The sequence below is a fragment of the Syzygium oleosum genome, unplaced genomic scaffold (assembly GCF_021117445.2).
Source record: "Syzygium oleosum isolate NSW1041296 unplaced genomic scaffold, Sole_v2.1 Sole_v2.01, whole genome shotgun sequence".
NCBI classification, from domain to species: Eukaryota; Viridiplantae; Streptophyta; class Magnoliopsida; order Myrtales; family Myrtaceae; genus Syzygium; species Syzygium oleosum.
The window spans coordinates 27,631,314-27,642,484 of record NW_026607485.1 but is presented as its reverse complement, the minus strand read 5'-3'; the positions used below and the strand labels follow the sequence as shown (position 1 = coordinate 27,642,484).

The 11,171-nt window shown below is 38.8% G+C and overlaps 1 protein-coding gene across 1 annotated transcript; it reads right to left on the bottom strand.

The window, feature by feature from the left end:
* Window positions 1-4,578: 4,578 nt before the first annotated feature.
* On the bottom strand, window positions 4,579-8,541 carry LOC115689966 (octanoyltransferase LIP2p2, chloroplastic-like). Its single transcript, XM_030616181.2, has 4 exons — window positions 8,265-8,541; window positions 7,900-8,164; window positions 5,996-6,146; window positions 4,579-5,177 (listed from the first exon to the last, which is right to left on the bottom strand). Exons 1-4 carry the CDS (start codon window positions 8,438-8,440, stop codon window positions 4,849-4,851), a joined length of 921 nt encoding a protein of 306 aa, XP_030472041.2. The 5' UTR covers window positions 8,441-8,541; the 3' UTR covers window positions 4,579-4,848.
* Between the last annotated feature and the right edge of the window lie 2,630 nt (window positions 8,542-11,171).

Sequence of the window (11,171 nt, the reverse complement as noted above, 5' to 3'; positions counted from 1 at the left end):
CACTGTGAATACCACCGTCATTGTGAGCCGTCCAGCAATTCAAATTTGAAAACATGATCTTCAAAATAGGTTAAATTCTATATGATTTGGTTTGAATATTTTATTGCCTACTTTGAGTGAATCGCTATTTTAATGTCCATATCTCTAAGAATTTCAGAATAACCAAGATTAGGAAAGTTTCCTAATCCACAACGTGCACATGGACGGTAATTAGATCTCAATCCCAATATACGATTCCCGTTCGCATAGAAAATCAGCCATCCTATCTATAACCCTTTGGTACGATCGTCGGTTTATTTATTTCCCAAATTTGAATGGATGGAAATGATTATCTTTTGCATATTGGGTGAATATATTTTTCGACGAGTGCTTATCCGTTGTTTGATTATTTCCATAAAAGAAAATATGAAAATTTTCATATTTAGATTTGGTTAGATGTTTATATAATCTTGCATGTTTTAGGAAAATCCCAGGTAATCTTTCTTAATAGATTAGGGTAGATTTTAAATAGAATTAAAATAAGTTATAATGCATATTAGCTAAGATTTCCTTGTTAAGTTAAGATAGTTTTGGGTGAAATATTTCTGGGAATTGATTATATCATATTAGGATAATTTTCTGATTAAAATTAGGATTTAGCACAGTTTATTTTCTAGTTTAAATTAGATAATATGGTTAATACCACGAAAAACCTCAAACTGGTATACATATGACAAATTTACCCCAAACTAATTTTTTGACTACCAAAAACCCTAAATTGATACTTGTGATAATTTTTCCCTCTGTTAGTTTTTGTTAAATTTTATCGTCAAATTTCTAAATTGGATGATACGTAACAGTTGTCGAGTGTACTAGTTTTTAGGGTTTCACCCTCCGTTTGTCATAGGTGTATCGGTCTATGATTTTTCGTAGTATTAATTCAATTTAACGGAGGATAAATTTGTCATAAATGTACCAGTTTGGGGTTTTTACTTGCCAAAAAATTAGTTTTGGGTAAATTTGTCACGGGTATATCAATTCGATTTTTTTCTCGATCAAAAAAATAATTTGAGGTTGTGTACCAATTTGGGGTTTTTCATAGTTTAACCCTAGATAATATCTTAATCTCAATAGGTAATTTTGAGTAATTTTTACGAATTTAATTAAAAAATACCAAAACATTATCGTAGAATAGGTTAGATTCTTATATTACATGTTTAAATTAGGGCATTTATTAATTTCTAATTTCCTAAAAAAAACAAAAAAAAATATCATGCGCATGTCATATAGTTTAGATCGCATCATCTATGCTACTTCACCATGCCTGCCACGTTATTGCTCACGTATCATTTAAAGATCTATGTTAGTGTCATATAATTGCATGTAATGATAGAATTGTCCATTTAATCGTCATTAGAAGTAAGACATTTAAGTAAATTATATGTTGCATGTCATGTTACATTAGTCTCATACATTGCATATAACTTAGTTTCCATTAAATAACCAAAAATCCCAAAAAGATTTGAGTGGAATTGTGTGCTAAATAGAAACTATATTTAGATTGAATGTGTTTTTCTAATTAACATTGCATATGCTTATGTTGCTTTGAGGTTAGTAATTTATCCTTTTCCTCGCAATTTATTTACTACTTTGATTATTGGTGTTTCAATAATATTTGCGTACCTGCATGATCACCTTATATGTTAGTGGATAGGTTAAAATTTATTCAAGATGCTTGCAAAAGTATTTTTTTGAAATAAAAGAGAAAAGGTACCGAAATTGTGTTAGAATAATCTAGCATAATCAAGTCGCTGAATTCATAATCTCTGATTCATTGGAGTAAAGTAATTATCCCAATACTTTATTTATGTTACTAATCGACCCACCAGAAAATAGTTTAGTGGCGACTTCGAATTAAAATGATCTTGCATATTAAAAAACTTGAACCTAAGTTGCAAATGATATGGGCTTGGAAGAGCCCAAGTTAAGTTTAGGTTTAGTAATCCATTAGCCAAACCCCAGATGGTGCACCCCAAGGTGAGGTTGCGACAGCTTGGGGACTCAAAAAATTCTTAATGGACTTAGGCAATTTTCTCTTTTTTAAAAAATATTTTTGTTTGGCATGAAGGACTCCAAGTACGTCCTTAACCTTAAGGTATTAAATGTTCTTGCAAATGGAAGGTATAAAGGGAATAGTGATTACTAGCCCTTGTCTTGCAAGGAAGTGTTGAGAAATTAATGTTTATTTTACCAAATATTGAAGCGGTGTTTGCTTACAAACTGTTGTGCATGTTCTATTGCATTAGCACTACACGTTAGCACACACAACCTGCCGCCAAACCTAGGCCGCACAGGATTGTCTAGGATGGTATTGAGATGGATACGACTCTGACCACAACCTCATAGTACGAGTCGTCCATCTCAACCCCAAGATTTCTTTCTAGGTGTCAAGAGTTACTACCCTGCTCATAACCCTGCAATATCGGGTCGACTCTTTCACCAGGCCAGAGTCGTGAGGCCCGACTTGGTTCGCAACCTCGCGACTAGTCCGATCATTCTTGTGGCTCTCCTTTGTTAAGCTCTCTAGAATAGAAATCGAGCCTCACGTCTCATGTGCATGTCTATGTGTTTGCCACCGTCATATTGTTGAAGTAAGTCTTCTATCTTTTGTTTTACAATTTACTTACTTTACCGTAGCTTTGGTCGGTCCATGACAATTAGGTCGATCATGAGTATTGGTCTATATACAATGGGAAGACACGACAATCGCTTTGTTTCTGCTCCCAAGGACGAGCTAGACATATGGTGGAACAAACTTGATCGCACCGGCCGCGATTTTGTGTAGTCTACGATCGGTCGGCTACTCCCTCTATTGAAGCTAGAAGTTCGCTCCGGCCTCATCCGAGCATTGGTCGGCTACTCCCTCTATTGAAGCTAGAAGTTCGCTCCGGCCTCATCCGAGCATTGGCGCATTTTTGGTGCCCCAAAACGTCCGCCTTCATGTTTGGTAAGCATGAGCTCACCCCGACCTTAGAAGAATAAATCCATGCTGTGAAGACTTCGATTCTTGTATTCAATGAGACAAAGGAGGTCGTAGGCAAAATTAACCTAGATTTGCAAATAGGGCCAACGTTTTTCGATTTTGTATTCCAAGTGATGGACATCCCTACTGCATGTAATTTCTTGTTGGGTCGTCCATGGATTCACACTACTAGTGCTGTACCATCGAGCTTACATCAAAAGGTGAAATTTGTCGTTAAAGGGAAGCTAGTTATGGTCCGTGGAGAAGAAGACCACCAAATGTATCATGCAACGGCCATTCCTTATATTGAGCTAGATTGCAAAATAAAATCGAGCTACCAATCATTTGAGCTCGTATCGACCATACACGCGTCCAGTGGTTCATTGTCACCCACTCTTGAAGTGTCAAATGCTGCATCATGGTAGAGAGAGTGATGACCGGATATGGCTATACCCTTGAAGATGGACTTGGTAGAGAAGGCCAAGGTATCCAAAGGCCCATTGAAGCTCCTCAAAGGTCATGTACCATTGGATTAGGGTAACGTGAAAGAGGTGGACGAAATCGTGGAGGGCTTGAAAGTTGGGGACCTAGGTATGGGCGCTAGGGTAAGGGCCCAGTCTCGATGGACCCGGGCATGGGTACCAAGGACCTAGGCTCAATCTCGATATTATCGAGCCTAGCGTCTCGGGCATGTGCACTGGTGTCTCAGGTCCGGCCTCAATGGACCCAAGCGCGGCCTAAATGGACACGAGCTAGGGCGCTAGGATCTCGGGCCCGACCTTGATGGACCCAAGCCCGGGCACCAAGGACTCGAGCCCGCTGCAGAAGGCCCAAAAATGAGCATTGGGGATCCCATTCCCATGCATCAATACTTAGTCGTATTTTAGAAAATGATTTATGATTTTTTAATAAGGAAATCTTTTTCCTAATTTTAAGCTTTAATATGAAAATATTGACTGGGAAATCATTTTCCACTGATTCATTTTCCTAAACGATCCAAATGTCAGAAAATGAGGAAATATTTTCTCTAAAAAATGTTTTCCCTTAAACAAACGAAGCCCAAGTAGAGATTGTTGGACCGCATGTGCACGGTAGTAATGTGCACAAAAGTTCTAAATGTGCTTTCTAGAACTGTTAAGTTTATAAGTTGTTGTCCTGTTCATGTTCTATCGACAAAACTGTGCTCCAAATTAGCCTCAAAGATTTGAATTATTTGTATGAATAGCACCTAACTTTTCTGTGTATCAAGTAGACATTCCTGCCGCTCTTAATGACTGTTTATCCATCAAAGAGTTAAGTGTCTCGCCACATACTTCTATTAATTTAGACTCAGTCTACAACTTTTAGGTAGATAATTATCATTACCTCCGGTGATTTTTCGTTTTCGAGTCATATATTTTAAGACGAGAATAACTTGGGAATCGATAAATTTCAGGTTTTCAAGGGCGAAATTAATAGGACTTTAGATAGTTTGGGTCATTTTGCAATCTACAAAATTGCGATGTCACGGAAGTCCCTTAGCCGGGCTCAACCAACAAAGCATGACGTTCTGCGTCCTACAAGAAGTAGAACCAAAGTAACAGGTGACTAGCAATTAAGGATGTCATTACCATAACCAAAGTTACAGAGAGTAATTTGCCTATTTCTCCTATTACACAATGGTCGCAGCAGCCGCGATAACCAATACCCTATCGTTGCGATGAGAACGCTTTTCTCACTTGTCGTGGCTGCCATTGCCGAGGCCTTATATAATTGTCACAACTGTGAGAAAAACCAGGACAATACCTACAACAGACGAACAGATCCTACACAAATCTTGAAAACTCAAAGGATGTTGAGTATACAAGTCAGAGTGATTTCCCCCTTAAAAATGCCTCCTTAAGTGGTTTCCGGCAAACTTCAAGCTGAAAAACTTCCGCAAATGCTTCAATCAGAGCGTCGTAAGCAATATCAACTAAATCGCATTCGCCAGGAATAAATACATTGCCAGCTCCGCAATTTACAGACGAAGAAGCTTCTCTGAGAAGTCCCTTTATGCTTCCAACTCGGCGATTTCGTAGCCCACATGGAATTATCCATTGAAAGGGAGTCAGATCTGCAGTAACATTCAGAGCTAACCCATGATATGCTATCCATTGGGATACTCGAATTCCAATGGCTGCCAATTTCTCATCTCCTGAAGGTTAATACAGCAAATAATGTTATATCAATAGCACGCCAGAAATTGTTGTGAACAAAGAAGAGTGTCAGGCAAATACTAACCAACATGTTTCTCAGGAAATCACTTCCAGAACCTTTAGAATCACACAAATGCACATTGATCCATAACTAGCTGTGCAATTATCAGTGGACGGATAGATAATCTTTTCTTTTATGGTAACACTGTAACCATCATGTTTTGAACCATGGATCAGAGTCACCGGACCAACCAGTGGGACAATCTGAGGTCCAGCCCAGTTTAGTGGAAGACCCCTAAAATCTCCATGGTCAGAACACGGATAACTGATGGTTGAACCAGTCAAACAAAGAGGTTCAACTGGGTCAAGAATTGCTTTAATTCAGTTGTGTTAGAGAAGAATTAAAAAGGAAATAGCAGCAGCGCCAGTGGCGCTTTGAACCAAGGACTCGTTTTTGGAGATAATATGTTAATACCACCTGGCCATAATGAAAGCCTTCTTTTGTCACCTCACTAATCGTCAGGCACATAAAGAGGCCCTCATTCTGCACAACCAAGTATTTCAATCTCAGGATGCCTATGGTAAGGTCATCTAGATCTATCTATCGGAAGACCCTTATCCACCCTAGCCTTTGAGTATAATAACAAATGGGTAGGTCAACACAGGATATCCTATTATATCTAGCTAGAATGTTTGGGTCGACAAGGAATAACGGGAACACACAGAAAATAATTTGGAAGAAAAGGAATGTCGATGAATGATCAACAAAATATAATTCAAACAAAATATCCATACAAGAACAATTTGTATAGCATACCAACCCAGACACCAGTAAAACCTTCGAGACGGGAAGCCTTGATAGAAAAGGCTGAGAGAAGAGCACGAAGAACCACTTCCTCAAGCGACCTGAGATACCAATGCAGATCCATCTTGTGATTCCGTAGATTGATGATGGGATACATAACTAGCTAGAATGCAACATGAGCACGCCAGGAGTTAGGCATATGTTGCATATATGGAAAATTACGAATGGCAATAATCCCTATTTTTACATCAAGGACCACTGAATGAATTAGTATTACAAGACAAATAGAAAACCAAGAAAAACAAAAAGGAAAACTGCATCACTTAATTCCCATGCAAAATTGCATGATACTCAACCGCAAGTAATCTTCTGTGTACAGTTTCATATACTGCAATAAATCCTTCCTGCCTAATAGTACAACTGCAATGTATTAACTATTGAAACCTAGTTCAACTTCATTCAGTTTCTCAGCAGCTAAGTTAAACACCGCAAAAAGGAATAAGAAAAAGACGAAACTTCTGAAAAATGGAGCTTTGTTTCGAAAACAATGCAAGGGGGATGTAACATGTCACGGTGTCCTTTTACACTGGAAAAACAGAGAACCTCAACGACTTGGCATCAAAACTGAATTGAAGAAAGCTAGTCCCTATGGAAAACTGTCATGCCTTTCAAAGGTCTTCTCAATGATTATTCTATCACAAAGACTTCTCTAGAAGCTTCTGATTAACCCCGGAAACAATATCAGGAAGAGCGAACATTCACATAAAAATCCTTCGTGAATGGCATAGTTCCTCAACTTTCATTATTTTCCTTTGGTGGGAAATTTTGAGATAACAAACATGAAATGCCTTGCCCTCAAGAATATGGTTTGCGAAACTAATGTCATTATTCAATTACTAAGCACTCAGAGACTGTCACAATGCCAAAGAATGATTCGGTTTCTCTAGATAAATCCCTGCCTTCTTGACCATTTCCAAAGGAGATGCAAAAATTTACCTGCACTTAATTCTAACAAGAGTCTATGCTGTTTGTTCATGGTTCGATGTTAGAATATGTAGATAACTAACCAGATTCCAGGATATAACCATACAGACGGGCTGATGATGAGAATGTTTATTTCCTACTTTATGTATATCAACATTATCACTTTGAGAAATGAGAAATACCATCACTCCAACTGTAGTTTAGTTTCTTTGTTTAAGATTGGACCTCAGTCAATTTTTTCTCAGCTTATCGTTCACCTAAAACCTATTTACATGGACATGGGTGACGTTTACCGAAATAGATAAGTTGGCTTGAACCTTGCCTAGATGTAGAGTTTCTTAATTCGGAGCGACACGGGAATATTTTTCAAGTCTGCGTATCTAAAAGTTTGCTTTGGGGTGAAATGAACAGTCCAAGTCACAGAGTCTCATAACATGCTCTCTAATTGCTGTTTGAGAAGGCAGGAGGCTTGAGATTTCTATTACTCAAGGGCATCAAATTGTCGCATCTCCATTCACGTCTCACAGAGAATTGTCTCCCCGATCCTGTATTTTGTTCACCATCCATGAAACTCCAAAACGACACCTCCAAAAGTAACTTTGGTGGTGTCCACAATATTCCACTCTCGCTACTTTCAGATATGTCGATCAACCATGATCTACAGAGTCCTCAAACCAATTGGTCTTTCTGGTAATACCAACATAATCTTTGGCATGTAAAATCAGTATCTTTAATTTTTTGTTTGGTCACATAGTATCTTTAATTCAAGATGATATTTTCTAAGATCCCAACTGTAGCAGCTACATGGTTATTAAGTTAGCTACTGGTTTCAAACTGGCCACAACATCTTATTTTAAGAAAATCATTCCATCACATTCTGCACAAAAATTAGTAATTTGTACTACAAAACGGCTAGAAACAAAAGGACATACCTGGCCAGGACCGTGATAAGTCACCTCCCCGCCGCGTTCGGTCCGATGAACATCGAAAGGAGCATTCTCCATGTCGAAATTGAGATACTCCTCCGAACTACCAGCGCCCATAGTGTACACAGGTTGATGCTGGAGCACGATCAACGTGTCTGGGCAATCTCCATCGCTTTCGATCAATGCTTTCTTTTGCCTCACCAGTTCTTTTTGCCATGCCCACGCCTTCCCATACGGGACCAGCTCGTTATGCAGATCAAAGCATTCACACCTGCACCAAAATAAAAATAAAAAAAATTTTTTGCTAATCGAAGGCAGCGCCTGGAAGGTGTTTGAGGAAATGTCCGAGAGATATAGAGAGAGATGCCCACGTTCGACCATCTGGGTCGGCGATAGGGCTGAGCGATGCAGAAGAAAGCGTAGATTTTGGTACGCGGTTCGACACTGTCGACACTGGTTGAGATTGAGATCGGCTTTTGCGTTGTGAATGTCGTCGGCGTGGGCATGAAGTGACCGAGGTCGAAGCTGAAATAGCCGCCGGCACCATCTCTCTCTCTCTCTGTAAATGGCCTGTGTTGGAAGGTGTCGACGCCGTCGTCAATAACGAGGTTGTCTTCGTCGCCCCCGATGTTCTATTGCTTGCACCATCACGCGTTTGAGTATTTGCACGAGTGAGGTTTAGTAGAAACTTTGGAAAACGACACAAGTGCTCATTGAGATTTGAACCGATGTATAATATCGTCCATAAACTTTTAATTTGTTCAATGTGACCCTAAATTATTGATAAATATTCAATTTAATTCATATACTATATAAAAATATTCGTGTCGTCCTTCCTTATTTACTGATGTGACTTCCAATTCGTTAAGTTTGGACGGTGAAAAACAAAAAAAGAAGTTACACGTGAATTATCTAAATAATGTATTTATCTCAAATCGGGATATAACAATTCACGTCATCAAATAACAATGAACATGGTATCGCCATAATTCTTTTTTCTTTTGAAAAGTAGATGGATAAAAAAATGGACTTGTTGACTCAAACAACATCTGATTTGTCGTTTGAGCAAACAGAATAATTACATTAAATATTTACCCATAGTTCGGGGATCACACTAAACAAATTAAACGACATTGCACGTTGGGCCAACGATCAGTAGCCCATTTGCGTCATTTTCCCTTGAACCAGGTTTTTCTCAAATTTTTTGGGGAAGTTGCTAGCTATAGATCCACAATCAAAAGCCTAGGAATTGCCAACTCCAAATCCCAAGTCCTACTGAGCCCAAAGGGAGAAAAAACCAATGTCATAGGAACAACTCTTTGCTGGGTTTGGGCTCAATTTATGTGAAGGCAAACCTGAGTCCACACTTCATTCCACGGCCAGTGCAATGGAGAGAAGGCCAAGTGTTGGCACAGAACAAGTCACCTTTGTTCCACATCAAGTACAGGACTAAAGCTCGACCAAAAAAAAAAGTACAGGACTAAAGTTCAGATTCCATTTTTAGGTCATGTCTCCCTCTTGGCAATGGCTGATTGGCTGTCAAGATAGGGCATCATTCTGATGCAACATGGCTCCACTCTCATTGCGCTGAAAAAGGATGAAACAGCAGCAAAAATCACTATTGTCGGTTTTCACAATCACAGTGCACAATGATGCACGATTCCAACTCCAAAAGGGCTCTGGAGACGATGAAAGACATGCGGGACATGGGACATCATCAACTGTTTTCACTTGTAATCATCAAGATTCAAGAGGGCATAGACCATGATGCTTAATTACCAATTATTCATCGAGGGTCAGCGGTTACAACAGTAGTCAGATGAGTTCCTCCAAGCTCTTGGGTTGTTTACAGGTAGGAGACAGGCCAAATTATGGGTAATTAATGCGTCATTAGCAAGGAAAGTTACAGTTTGAAAGGGAACTTTCTGAAGGTGGCAAAATTAGGTGGAGGCGATGATCCAGAAGATATAAAAAGTGCTTATACATAAAACCTTGTGTAAATGCATTTCTTTTCTTTTGCCCACACAAACAGCTTTAGAATAGAAATATAGATTCACCAATAAAATGAGTAGTCAATTAAAATAAAAAATACATATGCTTTAAATTGTTTCATTGCATGTATAATTACATTTCCCATGACACATGCACAAAATAATTGCCCAAGATAATTTTTGACAAAAAAAGTAGAATTCTTTGGATCATGAACTCCAATAGGAAGCACCATCTAACATTCTTTTTCATGCGCAAACCGGATTATTATTTTAGCTGTCTTTATCCTATCTCGTGTGTACCTTGCTGTTCCTAAACTACACGGAGAAGAAAAGAGTAGGAACCAGATTATCTTACTCCACAATGGAATTTAGCAGTCTTTTCTCTTTGCTTTTTCGCCCCCTTATTCATTTTGGCTGAGGAAGATTTACCAGAGGTTGATTTTATACACTGTTTCTCTAGAGCATCTTTCATCTCGAATGTGGCTATTTGGCCCACAGATGACCTACCCTTGGAAAAAGCAACACGAGCCCAGCCTCTTCGTCTTTTCAAAGAACAAGGAGAACGAAATTATCTTTTGCAGGATAAGGTAAATATGTTCCAAGAGTGCTTTTGGAGCCCCATGAAAGATCAGATCCAAGGCAAAATTTCTCTGGTTGTTTGTTTTTTCACCTGTCAAATTTTCTCCTCATTTCCTGTGACCAGTGGAAAGCATCATGACCATAATGACCACAATGATGACTACTAGAACACAAACTTGTCCCGAGACAACTTGTGAGTGAAGAGGATCAAAGCAACCAAACATTCTCCAAACAATCAAAGTCAAAAACACTAATGAGTGAGCATAAAAAGTACTACCATATGGAGGAGAGTTGAGTTATTCATGATCATAGAGTCTTGAATTTTCTCTCTCAGAGCCACCCATCATCCCCCAACACCTTTTGCCCCAACTTCCTAAAAGTGGTTTGTTCTTCACTTATTCATAATCAATGATTAAGCATCCAAACAACACCTGTGAACCCCCAATTACCACAATGGGATATATTCCTCTCATGTAAGCATCAACTGCAATAACAGCAAAACAGAACAATTTAAAAGAAATGGGCTGAGACAGATTCTCTTTGGAGAGGAGGAACAGCAGAAAGTGGAGGCTGTTTTGTTTGTTTGCATTAAACAAAAGGAGGTGAGAAAGTAAGAGTGAGTGGATAGTCTAACTGTTATCATTTTGGGTGCATTTCTGAGAAGGAGATCACTGCTTTTCATGGAAAGAAAGACCCCATTAGACTTGA

Excerpts from the sequence above, each read along its gene's own strand:
- LOC115689966 (XM_030616181.2), bottom strand. The coding sequence starts at position 8,440 with ATGGTGCCGGCGGCTATTTCAGCTTCGACCTCGGTCACTTCATGCCCA. Across the intron at positions 8,165-8,264 it reads GCCGACCCAGATGGTCGAAC|GTGTGAATGCTTTGATCTGC; the intron begins GTGGGCATCTCT and ends ATTTTGGTGCAG. Across the intron at positions 6,147-7,899 it reads CTTATCACGGTCCTGGCCAG|CTAGTTATGTATCCCATCAT; the intron begins GTATGTCCTTTT and ends GTTGCATTCTAG.